The 16,414-nt window shown below is 35.4% G+C and overlaps 1 protein-coding gene across 2 annotated transcripts in view; it reads right to left on the bottom strand.

The window, feature by feature from the left end:
* pawr (PRKC, apoptosis, WT1, regulator) overlaps positions 1 to 5,132 on the bottom strand; it is a 72,161-nt gene extending 67,029 nt beyond the window's left edge. The window contains exon 1 of one of the 2 annotated variants that reach the window (XM_077234227.1): positions 4,331 to 5,132. In XM_077234227.1, coding sequence (XP_077090342.1) covers positions 4,331 to 4,813 — 483 coding nt within the window. In that variant the 5' untranslated portion in view covers positions 4,814 to 5,132. The remainder of the gene's footprint in view (positions 1 to 4,330) is intronic. The other variant, XM_077234226.1, reaches the window with a different exon arrangement.
* Between the last annotated feature and the right edge of the window lie 11,282 nt (positions 5,133 to 16,414).

The raw sequence follows: 16,414 nt of genomic DNA, 5'->3' as shown, positions 1-16,414 counted from the left end.
CAAAGCATTCTCGATTATATATACGCAGCTATAATTCATGTAGGCCTAGGTGATTTTGAAGCAATATTTTATGATGATACACAATGGTTTAACATAGTGTTAAAAACTAATCGTGGTGTTGATATATTTTTTAGACTGCTGACTCTATAGAACAGTGGCATGGAAAACTGACTTTATCACGCACAGAGCCCTCTAGTGGTTGGGTTTATTTCGTTGTGTTGTGGCTCATTTCCATTGTGTTGTGGATTCATTTCGTTGTGTTGTGGATTAATTTCGTTGTGTTGTAAACTTATGTTTGCTTTTTATATTTCATTGTGTTGTGCACTACTGGGCCGCCGTACATTACACCCCTGGAGGAGGACGCGGGAATGCAGTGTAGTCTCTACCACAAATATCAGCAGTAACAAAAAAATGCTGAAATATCCTTTGTTGAAAGGATTTGCATAAATACTCCACTATGCTTGGTATATAGCCTGGAATGTTCTAAAAACAAAAGCAGAAAGACTAAAGGACCAAACTAATAACTGGTTGCTTACCTTGCTTGCCCATGACTGAATCTCAAAGGTATTTGTAGTGTTGATGTGACCTTGTTTGGAAAAATTAGTGACTGTAAAACATGCCGCCCCATGCTTGTTTAGGCGGCAATGTCTCATTCCAGGCAATGAATGGACCATTGCCAACAAAGGCAAATACAAATATAAACTGTTAAACCAAATAGTTATGTTTTTGTCATTATACAACAGCAGTTAACCAAGGTGCCAATCTTTTGACATTTAACAACAGGTCATCGACCACTAACAAATAAGTAATCAACAACCGCAGGATTAAAACACAGCAAACCACAAGTTGTAAAAGGAAATTGTGCTCTATCAGAAGTATTTCAATTTCATCTAGTCTTGATTTGCTTTTACGAGAACCTCTCTTGGTTAACCAGACCCTACGGATCACTAGAAGCAGAAGATAATGGATGTTAAGGACTGTTTTTCATCCACATGACTGCTGCCAGAGCCAAACATTTGCCAGTTAGTCCAGGTTTCCTCTTCAAATGTCAGATATACAGCAAATTCCCCAAAGGCCTCACAATGTAAACACTTGGTATAATCTCTTTCAACATTGCCATATCTAGTCCAGCTTGCTCAGAGGTGAAAAACAACTCATTGCGACTAGCAACTCCTTCAGCAAGACACAATATTAAATGATCCCCCCACTAATGGTCAATCTAATCCAGGTTCATTTCCAGTTCTCCTCCACAAAATCCAGCATAAAGACTTTCCATGGCCCATAAAGAAGAGATTGTCGTTGTTTATGCTGGATTTGGAATTTGAAATGGAAAACCGCCAAGAAGACCGGACATGGAGGCTTTTATCTACAAACGGGTCGTGCGGAGTGTGAGACTCGGCCAGATGTCAAACAATAGTATTTTCGTTTATTAGAGCTGCGCTGGCCCAAACAATCCAAAATTAAAACAAACTTCTCAGTCACCACAGAATAACACACGTAGCAAAAGAACATTTATAAAATGTTCTGGCTGATGATATGAACTTTCAGATCTGTAATACTAAACCAACATGTTATGGATTAAAGCTACAGTCGGACACAGATGAATCAGCTTCAAGGTGTCTGCAAAGGATTGCTCATGAATTACTTGGAGCCAGAGTTCCGGGCAGCCTTTATGGTTAACGGCCCCCCATAACAATGACAGTGGGAAACAAAGTTTAGGTTTCAGGGAGAGAGCTGGGAGGCTCCACAAGAGTCTGATAACTCACAGCAAGCCGCTAAACGCAGACGGTCGAACAATGAGCCCTATCAATTTGAAGCCAGGGCAGGAAGTAGTAAAGGGAAACAACCTCCAGAAAATCCTGCATATCTTTTCTCAAAGCTGTTCAGGGAAGAATTGCTAGTGCATTTTCACAAAACTAAGCAGACACTGGACATTCTTGATATGTCCAAGAGGTGTGAGACATATGGTTGGACACCATACCAAGCATAAATAATAGTTTCAGGTGATGAGACTCTGGTTGAATGGGTTTAGACAGCTTGCCATGGCCATTAACTGCCTTCACACTTACACACTAGATAAAGCGCTCAAACTGCATGACATGTTCCCTCGATTATGCTCACTTCAACCCGAGAGAATAAAAAGAAAGTGTCAAAATGATAAAGAATTTACCCAGCCTCACACACATTCTTGCAGTAACAACCCCAGCAAGACCATGGTGCATGAGTGTGTATACTTAAACACTCATCTCTCAAATACACCCTAACATTAAGTCTTGGCCTGTGCCCACTTCCCAAACTACTTTACCTTGGCACAGTGCAAGAGGCTAATGACAGGATGTCTTCAGCCAAAGCAGACATACTGGTCAGCCTTCAACAGCAACTATCCGCGGGGCAGTGGAGCTGGGTGGTATGCAGACGTACACCAATGGCACAATGCGCTAACAAGAATCCCTTTGCTTAAGTGTGGGAATGTGATGGCTTGAAAGGGGAGAAACTTATGAGACAGTTGGCATGTTTTGGAAGAATTGTTATGGTGAACTGATCAGATGACAAAGTGTCTTAAACTAAAGGAACAGCCGTACCATGTTCTCCCTACATTGCGTTATGTAGAATGCTACTCTGCTACTCCTTGTGATTATTATTATGCTACCCTGCAACCCACAGAATCATGAAATGGAGAAAATATAATATGATCTCAATCTGTTAGTCATCAGACTTGTTGGCTTCTAGTCTTGATTTATGTGAGTGTTGCTTAGAGGACAACATGTTTTGAGCTGATATTTCACATACATTACATAAGGCAGACATACAAGCTAAGCGATGGAGTGACATTTAACGATGGATTTTAGATTACAGCTTTTTCTACTTAAGTTAACTTGGCTAGAGTTGTGTCTATATAAGGAAATGTGGTAGCAAAAATGCCAGTTTTGGACAGATGGACCAACAGATCATTTACAATAGAGGTGTCATAGTATTACCATGTTTTTGGAGGATGATAAAAGTAAAGTAGTTAACTCAAAGTTTTCTAGTCACATGGTATGGCTAGGATAAGTTCTACATAGCAAATGTAGTTGAAATAATTGCAACACATTGTAACAAGGGATGTTTGTACATTGGTAACATATTTAGGATACTGTCCTATAGTAAATATGGTTCAAAATAGGGTGATAGATCACTTACAGTCAGAAATGTATCCTGTATTACTGGTTTTTTTTTAAATGGTGCCAAAGGCAACACCATGTTTTTTGGAAACTAGCATGATGGTAATCCTAGGGTTTTCTTTGAAGTATACAGTAGTAAATACACAGCATATTGATTTAAATCTTTCAATATCGTGGACAAGTAACCATTACAATGGTTTTATGGACATGGTTCCATGATAATAATATAAAAGTGTTTTTTTGTGTTGCTTAATTAACAAAACCTGTTTAAAATGCTGTCTAAATGCAAACTTGAAGAGCAGTACTTCATGATGCAAACTTCATAAAAATAAACCAACAGATCACTTACAAAAAAGTATGATGGTATTGCCACCTTTTTTCGTACAATGGTAAAAAAATGCCTAACTAATTTAGTTACAAAACAGATTTAGGACACTATTTATAAATATAGTTGCAACTCAGTATATGGCCCAAAAGATCACTTACACAGAAGTACCACGGTATGGTGGTACTTTTACCACTTAATATTATTAATAAAATAGTGTTTTTTTGACACAGTGCCATTTATAATATCATGTGTTTCTTTGAAACTAGCAGGGTAGTAACACCATAGCACTCTTTACACACATGGCATATTAATATGGCAATTCTTCAGTATCATGGTATCAATTATCATGGCCAAGTAACCATTACCCTGGTTTTATGGAAATTATACCAGGATATCATGTTTTTAAGCTTAATCAGCTAAAAAGCTGGCTACATGAATAAATGTGGTTGCAACTTGTAACAATGCCAACCAAAAGATCACTTGCAAAAAGGAACCATGGTATTGCTGCCTTTTTGTACATTGGTACCATGGTTTAAAAAAAATAAATAAATAAAAACATGCTTGTCTACTTTAGTTACAAAACATATATAGGATACTGTCTATATGGTTCCAACTCCAACATGGTTTATAACATTGGTGCCATGTTGCTTTTAATGCTTCATTTACATGCTGTCTACATATATAAATGTGGTTGAAATAAAGCCAACTCAGTAAGTAGCATGGTATTATCATGTGTAGTGTTTTTTGGAAGTATTTGTAGTTGCCTACCCTCTGATACCATATTGCTACTGCTACATGGAAGACATGGTTAACGTTAGCCTAACTTTAAAAGTGAACTCACCTCAGTGGACGGTATGCTGACAACACCTGTTGATCTCCTCTTCTCTCTTAACTTCCTTTTCTCTATCTGTCCTTTGCCCTTTCTGGCGCTGGGTCCCGAGCTCTTCTTCTCTTTGCTCTTGCTGTGTGTGGGACTCTCCTTATCGCTGTCATCCACACCAGCAGGGCTCGAGCTCTCCACCTGCGGGACTCCGCTGACTTTCTCCGGCGTCTTCTTCAAGTTTCCCCCTAGGGGCTCGGGTGACTTTGACTCGTCCTCCGGCCGCTTCAAAGCGGATAAAGAGGAGGACCGAGCCACCGGATAGGAGGACGAAGGGGAGACGCAGTTGACCGAGCTGCCGTTGTTGTTTAACTCAGTAACGTTAGTTCTCCCGGTGGCGGCGGCGATATCTCCAAGCATCTTTGCTCTCATCTTCTCGCGCTTTGCTTTCCATTCCTCCAGAAAGTCCGTTGCGCTGGTAGATTTAAATCCTCCCGTTGCCATGATTTCCGTTTGAGAATGTCTCGTGCGACCCAAATCACTTTGTAAACACACTATACAAATACTGCTGTTCAGATCCGCCACATTCCTCAGAAGTGTTTAGAGATTGTTTTAAAATAAGTGTGCTTTTAAAGTTGACCCAAACTGTGATGAACTCACTTTAAAACATTCAAAAACTGTAAAGTAAGAGCTGTCTCGAAAGAAAGTATCCGGTAAAGCACACCTGCGCGCGCATGAACATTCGTCAGAAGTTCAGGTGAACTGATCGTTGGAATGAACTGGATTAGTTACAGCACGCGCACTCCAGCGCTGAGTCCTGCCCCTCTTCCGAAGACTTTCCGAGCAGTCACGAAAATGAACGGAAATAGCCGAAGTGAAATGAAAGGGACTTGTCATTACTATTGGCATATTTAGCATTCATTTTCATATTTTTAATTTACTTCAATAAAAATATTTAACTAGTAGGGTAAGATGAAGTATAAACCCACCTTATTTTTTTCTCTTGACAATAGACGTGACAAAATCTAATGTCGAAACTTTTGGATGAATGGCTATGTTATTTTTCATTTTCTCTTTTAATCTGAATATCAGCATTTGTTTAATTTAGTCAGTTTTGTGGTCTCTGGAAAATAGTGATTATATCATGTTGAATATTTGTGACCCTTGATGACAAAACCAGTCATGGGTCATTTTTTTGAAGTTGAGATTTCTACATCACATGAAAGCTGAATAAATAAGGAAATGTTTTTGGCATAAAAGAAAAATTGATAATTTTGACCCACACAATGTATTGTTGGCTATTCCCACAAATATACCCGTGTTACTTAAGACTGGTTTTGTTTGTTAATGAGGGATGTGTAGAGACATTATTGTTTGTTTTTTTAGTTGTGGAGTAAAAAGATCGAATTAGACCTTTGGGGTAAGATGGCCCCCTCAGAATTTTTTATTTTGAAATTCATGGGTTTATTAGTCAATAGTTCCAAATTAGACGCATTTCAGCAGGCACGCATTTGGTTTACATTAAAATTAACTGAGTAAAATCATTCAATTTGAATTCATAATGCTGTTGTTATGACATATCGTCATTTAAAAAATGGCCAATTAAATATGCAAATATTCTTATGCCTGTATATAAGTCAAAGAATAAAATTCCCTTTCAGATGAATCTCTTTTACTGGGATTCTGCTTTCGTCAGTTATTTGGTTATTCAACTAACTTGACAAAACACAATTTTGAATAGAATAGTTGATTTAGTTTTTTACATGAATGACATTTAAAATATAAATATTAATAAGAATGATATCCCTATTTTCCCTATGGCAGTCAATGGCTACCGTCAACTATCTGGTTACCAACACGCTTTAAAATATCTTCTTTTGTTGGTTTCATCTTTGTGTGAACTATCCCTTTAAAGACAGACAGACAGATGTTGTTCTGCGTGTAATGATGAGACACACTGGCTGGTGATGAGAATGGCCTGTTCTCTCTAAACAGGTCCCGAGAGAGCATGAGTCACTGTTCTACAGAGCTCGAGTTTGTGTGACCTGAAGACTCTCAGAGATGAAGGAACTCAATGTCTTAGATAACAGAGTCATCTCTGCATACAGCCTGTCCATCATCAATTTGTTCAAGAACTGGCGTATTATATTTTTCAACACATTATACATCAGTGACTGACTAACATTGCCACTAAGTGGATACTGCTGTTCAAAATGATTGCCTTATGATAGTTAACCAATAAAAACAAAAAAACATTCCTTGTTCTTGTGAAATGTTTTGAGGGGGGCATGTTGTGTTACATATGTAAGCAATTGTCTTGTTCATTTTTTAAGGACAAATATGTCTCCATAGTTCCTGTCATCTTTATTTGCATGAAGCATGGGAGTATGAGAAGCTTATTGTATTATCTGTTCATAAACGGCAACATTGACATCCATATAATGCTGTTCAAAAGTTTGAGGTCAGGTCAAAAGTGACATTAAAGACATTTATATGGTTACAATAGATTTATTTTTCAAATAAATGCTGTTGAACTTTCTATTCATCAAAGAATTCCCTATGTTATATATATATATATATATATATATATATATATATATATATATATATATATATATATATATATATATATATATATATATATATATATATATTAGGGCTAGGAAAAGATTAATCGCGATTAATCGCATCCAAAATAAAAGTTTGTGTTTACATAATATATGTGTGTGCATTGTGTAAAATTATTTTGTATATATATAAATACACACACATGCATGTATATATTTAAGAAATATTTGCATGTATATACTGTATATATTTGTTTATAATTTATATTATATGTAAATATACATTTTTTATATATAAATATAATTTTTCTCTTATATGTATACATGCATGTGTGTGTATTTATATATACAAAATAATTATACACAGTGCACACACATATATTATGTAAACACAAACTTTTATTTTGGATGCGATTAATCGCGATTAATCTTTTCCCAGCCCTAATATATATATACATATACATATATATATACATATATACACACACACACATATATATATATATATATATATACACACATGTAAGTCTATATATATATATATATATATATATATATATATATATATATATATTATTTCTTGAGCAGCAAATCAGCATTATTTCTGAATTATCATGTGACACTGTAGACTGTAATGATGCTGAAATCTCAGCTTTGCCATCACAGGAATAAATTACATTTTAAAATATAATCAAATAGAAAACATTTTAAATTGTAACACTATTTCACAATATTACTGTTTTACTTTATTTGATAGTAAGAGACAAATAAATAAAAAAAATGAGTCCATGAACAGGGCCCTATTTTGTGACCCAACTGTGGAAAGTCCCTTATACATACTTTTGATTCCTAAAGAAATGCATTCCATCAGGATGTAGGTATTCTCCACAAGCCATAAGAGAACTCAAGACTAAAGTCAGTGAGGAATTTGTTGTTTATTTTTTGCAGAAAATGACTTGAGTAAGCAGAGCTGAGTCGCTATACACTCAAACCTTACACCTTATATATAATCCAAACCTATACATCACACCACTGAGGAAAACGAGGAATTTTGTCCTTGAATTTGCAAAGAATTTTTTAAAACAACTGGTGAATGTTTTAGTTCTTTGAAGGTTTACATTGAGATTGTATAGCTGAATTACTCCCAAAGCCCACAGAGCCATAGAAAATAGCTTTTCATTTAAGATCTTTCTTTTCTGCGCACACTGACAGAGATAATTGGGAGAAATCTGTAGGGGAAACAATAAAGCGCCTGGTCTATAAATACCCTGTGATGTACAGGCTGAGGTCCCGCTTATGCATTTTTAGAATGTTTCTGTGTGCTTTGGGGAAACTCAAATCACTCGCAGGACAAACACTCATCTGTCACTCACTCCGTTGACTCAGGCTCCAGCACAAACTTCCCTTTTAAGAAAGCTCCACTTAGCATACCTAAAATGCATTTTGTAAAGGAGCAGATAAGTGGAGAGTTACTCCCACGTTGAGAATTAAATATAGTTTGCTTTCTTATCAGTCGAGGTCTTTTTTTAAAAAAGCTGTCTGATATGTTTGCTTCACTGTGGGTGAGAATGTGCTGTCTATCTGAAAGAGCCCTTTTAGGAGACGATACAGTCTTTGAACTGACTCATCCCTTAATGGATCCCGCAGTGAAACGAAAAAATGAGAAATGAAAACAAATTTGGAACTGGTTCATTGTCAATTATACCATATTTGTGATACTTTTAACCCATTTATTCCATTATTTTAGACTAGAAATAATGACTTTGCAGTCTATGAAACATCGGAATGACAGACATTTTTTTTTCATATATAACAATCAAAAGTTATTCTCTTACTGAAATCTGATGTTACTTCAGGGTGATTTTTTCATATTACTTTCATTTCTGCCTTGTTGTAAATGGAAACACAACTGCAATTTATGGAATTGTTGAGGTCGATTCTGGAAACAAGACTTCATATAGTTGAGCTCTGCTGCATTACAGTTACTAATACTAAAAAAAAAAAGGGGAAGAAAAAGAGAAAAGTACAGTGGCTCTTTTTGGACACTTAAGTCACATTTAAAATGATTGAACATCATTGCATTAGAAATAAATACCCAATAAATAATATTTAAATAATTAATCATTGTTTGCTTGAAAAGTGCTATACTTCTTTGAAAATAAATGATTCTTGGATTGATATTTTGTTAACATACTCCTAATAGTGTCCAAAAACATGTTGAGGCCACTCTATGTCATTTTTTAATTTGAAAAAAAAAATGAACAAAGCATGAGATTATTTGCATCAGTGTATATTGTTGGACATTGACCAATCACACAATAAATGTTGCTAGTTCTGCAGTCACATGATACAATTAATTCGAAACAGCATTTTAATGATTCTTTTAGTTTTTTTATAATAATAAAAATAGATTTTGAGGGAATATATGTTCATTTAAATAATAATTTGTCACATTGCACTATTAAAAAAGGTGAAAACCTAAGGTCTAAAAAGAGTTGAACTACTCAGTTTCAACTTCATATTTCTTTTCATCAGAATGTAACTGTTACACTGTAAAAATAAGTTGCTGCCTTAAATTTTTAAGTACAATCAACAATCAAAGGAATGTTTAAGTCCTTTCAATTTAAATGACTTTAAACTGACTTTAAAAACGAGCTAAATCTTGTATAACTTGTAAACATTTTTTTTAAATTGTTTATCTTATTTTGATAAATTAAAGCAATGTAAAAACATGTTGTCATAACTTTTTGAGAATATCATTTTTTTACAGTGTAGCTTTTTTATAGTTCATTGTCTTAATGATCATTGCAACTTCTGGTCATTGTCATTCCCAACAACCTTGTAATCATTACAAAGCACAGGCCTGGCCGTAACTTCCCCTGTCGGTCCGATTAAAGAGGACCATAACCATGCCATCTGTGCGCTGCCATCTGCTGAGATGGGTGAGGGGTGACAAAATGGGTCATTACAATTGTTCCGTGCTCCTGCCATATTTAACCGGTCAGGGGTGCGTTTCCCAAAGCCAACGATGGTCACAAGTTCCGTCATTACACAATTGAACCGAACTTGTGACCTAATGCTGCTTTTGGGAAACGCACCCCAGGTTCATTTCTATGAGTTAATTTGAGTTAGCAGCACTAGGAGTAACTTTATGTCCCCAAACATCTCAGATGTCCCTTAATTGGTATGTTAAATTATTGTCAGCATGGCTGAATGAGCTGTACTCATCTTTTCACTTAATATAACCAAAACATAACATTGATATTAAAGAAAGTCCTAGTTGCTTTTGATGAGTTTCTTGACGTGCCAATATGCTATTAAGATCTTCTGGGGGGGGGGGGGGGGGGACCATGTGATATTAGTCATGAACTGGAATGATTTAACGCTTCAGGCAAAACAATAACCGTCATCTTGCACAATACAAAACTCCACCGACTGTATAGTGACATGTATTCTAAGTCTTCACATGCTTTTGTTTTGAAGAAAGACATTTAATGTCACAATCAGAACGTGCAAATGAAGATTAAATAAATATTCCAGGTTCAGTATTTGTGGCATAATGTTGATTACCACACACACACACACACACACACACACACACACACACACACACACACACACACACACACACACACACACACACACACACACACACACACACACACACACACACACACACACACACACACACACACACTAAAAAAAAGCATGTATTAGTTTTGTTATGAATTTGTTCCTGTCATTTTTACCATCTTTTAGGTCAGGATTTCAGGTTGTACTGTCATGGCAACGCAGAAAAAGTATACACTAAAAGTAATCATGTTAATTTTTAGTAAAATTAATTAACAGTAAATCATTGTCATGCATTTGTTTTTGTGTATTGAAGTATTTTAACGTTTACAGACTTGCCCCGTTTACTTCCATTGTAAGTGCCTCCCTTTTTTAAAGGAGGGACACGTCTTATTATTTTAGTAGTAGTCAACAACGCCTCTAATGTTGCTTTACAGGAATATTCATGCTGTATTTACCGCTGAAAATAATTTTGAATGTACTTTTGCACTTTTACAATGTAAGTCTATGAGGCAACACATTGCACAGGGATAACATCAACATACTCAGATTCGATAGTATGGCTACAAGAGAAAGACATTCTGGACGGTTTAAAGCACTGATGTTAATTCTGTGCAAAATAGTTTTATTTTGAGCTGTGAAGTTGTCTAAATTGTTATAAGGCACATGAACTTTGTCTATCATCTGGCTGTGAATGGATTTTCTCTGTAAACTGTTCCTTTTGACTATCCCTTCAAAGTTACAAGGTTAAACGTTGCATGGTCATAACAGGAGTTTAACGATCGCAGAGACAAAGTAAGTGAGGGATTCACACTAGTTTACACATAATATGTTTGAGATAAACACTGTGTATTTTAAAAGTGTCATGAACTGAGAAACCAAATTTCCCTTGGTCTGTTGACATATGAGGGCATTGTATTATAAAAATATCTTGTAAGTTTCAGAACTCAAAACTTCCTCATTAGTCCAAAAACAGCTTTAATTGAAACCAAGCTCCCAAAAGGATTCGTTTCGGATTTGGTCACATTATGACGTCATAGTGCGACAAAAGACCACGTCTGCAGAAGATCAATGTCTACTTCTACATTATTGCTTCTTTAGCCCCGCCCACAGTTTCACGGGTATGATGTAGTAGTAAGTACAAGAGAGACGAACACAGGAAAAAATCATAAAGATTCCTCTGAGGATTACAAGACGTTCTTCAGTGCCAAAACAGTATTTCCATTGCCTTCCTTGTGATTATAACAATAGGAAGGGTGAATGAACTTTATATTAAAGGAAGTTCCAGTGTCAGTAAGACACTTATTCGTTTGTTCGCTTCCTTTTACTGTGGATTCATTTTTAAACAAGACACCTTTTGACACAGAGACTGAAAATAAAAGACAATGCAGTGCCAACTACATTGGATCTGACAGTAATGCCACAACACATGTGTGAGTGTGAGTAACAATGTTTTGTGTCACTATTACTTTGTCTGTTATGGATCATATGTACTCACTTTTACTAAAAATGATGAACAATTAATATAAGAACAACAGCGCAACATAATTCGTTTACACGAAACACCGTAAGTTATTCTGTCAACTAAAACTGCGGTAAATTCAAATACTTAAACTTTATTTGCCACAACCAAGACTTATAAAGCAAATGTATGCACATAGAGGTTTCTCAGTTGGCAAATGTTTCGACTATGCAACGAGATAAACACCTTTCTGTAGCGTTTTCGTTTCAACACTAATATAATGTGATAAAATACAATACTACCTCACGAATACATAAGGAAGAACAAATATAAATTAAGATTATTAACTACCAAGCTGTGCAGACTGGAGTACCCTTGTTATTTGAGGTGTAGGTTTAGTTGTGATTCGGGATCAGACTCACACTCAAATATCGAAATTTTTCAAAACACTTCCACACGTGTAGAATGTCGTAAAAGTCAAAGAGACAGCCTATTACTTCTAAATTAGGATGTTTTACATATTAAAAATCGTGCTAACATTATAAGCGGACCTCGGAAAACATTATACGATAAAAAAAATGCAGTTCACAAGCCCTTTAATGTTTATCTTGTAAAGTGTCTTGCCTCATTGACCTCCATTGAAAGGACGTGAATGTAAACACAATTCTGCTTGTATTTACAAACTGAGGGAAGACACAATTATTTTCTGAGGTAATTGACAGCGTGCCACGGATCCAGGAGAACAAGAGATGAGCCTTGACTGACTCCGGAGGCCTTTCTCTGGGTCTGCGCCAGATATTCAGCTGCAGTCCACAAGCCTGCAACTGGAGGTTCCTCTCGTCTTTCAGGCCACTGCAGAGAATTATCAAGCTATAGATGTGTAGAACGTAAAGCAGGCAGTGCGAGTGTGGTCATCTGGGGAATAAATCCTCAAATATCCTAAAGATCTTCAGTTTTGGTCTCATTACAGGGAAATATATACCCGTACAGCTCTGGGGAATGCTGATTCGAGAGAGTGAACATACCGCCTGACTATCCACATTACGGGACATAAAGGTCACATGAAAGCCCTGAATAAGTTTAAAGCTATAGTCAAATAATCTCATGGAAATGTATAATGATCATTAGGTAAATTCCAAAAGTCACAAATATATTACACATTAGGCACCAACTACAAACACAGCCATTTACTGTAAGAGGAGACACACACACACACACTAACTAAACATTGCGGTTACATGCCGTTGAATTGATTGTGCACGTATTCACATATTTTATTGGATAAGATTTTATTGTATTTATGTACATTGTTCAGCATTTTGTTGTTGCGTTTAAAAACACAACTGAAAATGACAAAATGAAATAAAAAGCATTAAATTAATAAATACATACATACATACATACAGAAAATAACGACCAGTGGAAATATTGGGGCCCGCCTTTTATGTGATTTGCAATTCAGTTCAATTACACTCATTATTTTCCTCTCATTTCCTCTTGTTAATTCTGACAATCCCATAAAGCCTATCAATCCCATCATATTTAGAACCAGGGTCATTGACTAAAACTAAACCTAAACTAAAACCATTTTAAAAAGTGTTACTTGAAATAAATCAAGTTATTGATTTAAACTAAAACTCATTTTAAGTTTCTAATTCTCCTTTAGTGTAAGTATAAAATACATTAAAGAATAAAAAGTATATTTCAAAAATAAAATATAAAAATAAAAACAAATTCAAAATATTAATAAAAACTATAGACTAAAGTGTATCAATGATATCCTAAAACAACACTGATAGGATATCTATTTTTAATATTTGAACACTGTACAATGAACAATGTATTCTCAATAACATCATTATTAAAAAGAATTTAAGAAACTGTCTGGTTTTAATTCATATATGAAGAGCAGTTCTGTTAAGACATCAATTTCACATCTCCTGGTAATAATAAGATATGAAAACAATAGAAAGTAGTAGTTGTCAGGGATTCACAAGACCGCAGGAATGACCTCATCTTTCCACAGACACTCACCTGACCGCTACAGTTCACAGTAGGAATTTATTTTTCTACAAAAACTGATAATGGCCAAGAAGAAAAGAGCAAGTGACCCGGTGGCGGCAGCAGCAGAGAAGATTTGTGATGTTCCTCATTTGTAAATCATTTTGAATAAAAACATCTGCTAAATGAATGCGTGTAAAGAATATTGATGTAGACTACAGCTATATAGATGTAGCCTATGTTAGAAAAAAAAAACGAAGTATAAAGAACCCCCGGGGAAAGGAACGGTTGCATTGCGGAGCCAAACTTGTTCCGTGTGAAATGAAGCTGTGTTAGAATGTTACCGACAACCAATCGCGTGCCTCATATTCACGTGCTTTGTACAGTCACACAAACACTGCGTTGTATAAACAGGTTTCAGAGTTTGAGGACAATGTTAAATGGTTACAGAAAATATGTCAGCTGGAGTTAATAAGCGTTTTATTCTTACCTTTAGTCAGAGAAGTCCATTCAGGAGAAACTTTAAACATTCAGCAATAATATGAGGATGCACAATGCTAGAGCTTTTATGTAAATAGGTCACGTGCTGCTTTCTTCCAATCAATGACCCTGACGAGGCACATAAGAACGTTAACGCAGAGTAAATAAATAAATAATGAATTAAGAAATTATTCAGTCATAAATACAGAAACAAAATATGCAGGAATAGTATGGTAGTGATCTGTTCCAAAGATAGCAACATTTTCCCTTATTATAGCCTATATATAGCCATGAAGATATCTTCATGGTTATACTTCATTTCACTTGCCAATACCTGCTTAACTACATGAAATCTTCTGAAATCTATCAAGCAATAACAAGCTCACATTTACTTTTTCCACAGCCTTCTGTACTTGTATATGAATCGTTAAATCACATAACTCATGTAAGCGTGAAATATGACGTGATATCCAGGGTTGCAACTGATGTTACCCTGCTGGTAGGCCTACAAATCACCAAAACCGAAAGCACTGAATGTATTTGTTTCTATAATTGCCTTGGTTTCTGGTGTTTTTGTATCCTGCTTTTAAACCGGGAAACACTCCAACTGATATTTTCCACATTAGTTTTGGTCAAGAATCCCATTAGACCAGTGAGCTTTGAGGTAGAAACAGAAGAATGAAGCGGACTGAAATGGAAAAAATACAGAAAAAGGAAAAAGTTCCATTGCATGACTATGTGCAATTACTGCTCGTTCACCCTCTTCTCCTCAAAAGCACTGACATTATTTGAGCTCTTCATGCCACAATGAGAACATTCAGAGCCAAGCACATTTATCAATGCAGTCTTGAAGTCTGGAACTGACTTTGATATTGCGTTATTGAGAGAAATACTAAAAGTAATTGAAGGGACAATTCAAACAAAACTGAAAATGTCATTTACACATGGTTAAATGTTAGAATGTTACACTATTTGAAAAAAAAATGATGAGAAACTATACCCTTTAATTTGAGAGAATTTTTATCTGACTATCTTTGGACAAAATGTCTTTGCATGAGAATGTTGGGTAACTCCAAGCCGCAGAGGAAGCAGCAAACGAATGGTAAGGGTTCGCATAGAGAAATGTAAGCATTATGCATTATCAAAAAATAAATCAAAAAATGAGGTAACACTTTTCCTGCATTTCCTGTTAATTCTGAGGTCAGTCAGGCGCCATCTAGTGTTTCTGAAGCTGCTGTTCATTCCAGTTCTTTGTATTGATATCTGATTTGCAATAAATTGAATTTTTCCTGCAAATGGACTTTGATTATTTACATATGAGCTAATATTCAACAGGTGAAAAAATAAGTTGATAATTCAAAGAAACAGAAAGGTTTAGCATTAAGATCCATGAACCATTAAGTTTGATTGAATCATTATATTATAAATACATTTTAAAAACACATCTTGGTTTACAGATTATGCAAGTGAAAACTTTACTTGTTTATGGATCCTACATTCTATATCGTGTGTCTTTGAATTAATAGTTACAACACTATTAATAGTTCATATATCTGTGTATAGTCCTTTTTTGTTTTGAAAGTCATCCGATTATTATTGAATAAAAAAAAAATAGTATAAGATTCCTGATCAGTTAAATTTGGCTTATTCACCATTCAGGTAGTTTGGGTATTAATAGGGGAAATATCAATATCCAACAACAATAATCCAACAAAATCTTTGTAAAAATTGGACTACAGTAAAAGATTATTCCTAAAATCCTATGTTGAAAAATCTAGAGATGTGGAACTAACATTGGTTTAGAAGCATCTAGTCTAATAATCCCCCCCATCCAATTCTTTTATATCTACTGATTTTATTAGTTTATTTTTTGTTCATTAGAATGGACACTGGTTCTGAACAGGTTAAGTTTATTACATTTAACAGCAGGGTAATCTGACAACAGTCGACTGGTTCTCACATCTAAACATGTGCATTTCTTTATAGTATTAAGGGGAAAAAAATAGGACAACAATGGCAAAGAAA

This window comes from Siphateles boraxobius, unplaced genomic scaffold, assembly GCF_051911475.1.
Source record: "Siphateles boraxobius isolate OS27281-9 unplaced genomic scaffold, OSU_SipBor_1 19, whole genome shotgun sequence".
NCBI lineage: Eukaryota > Metazoa > Chordata > Actinopteri > Cypriniformes > Leuciscidae > Siphateles > Siphateles boraxobius.
This window is presented reverse-complemented; position numbering and strand designations above follow the sequence as displayed.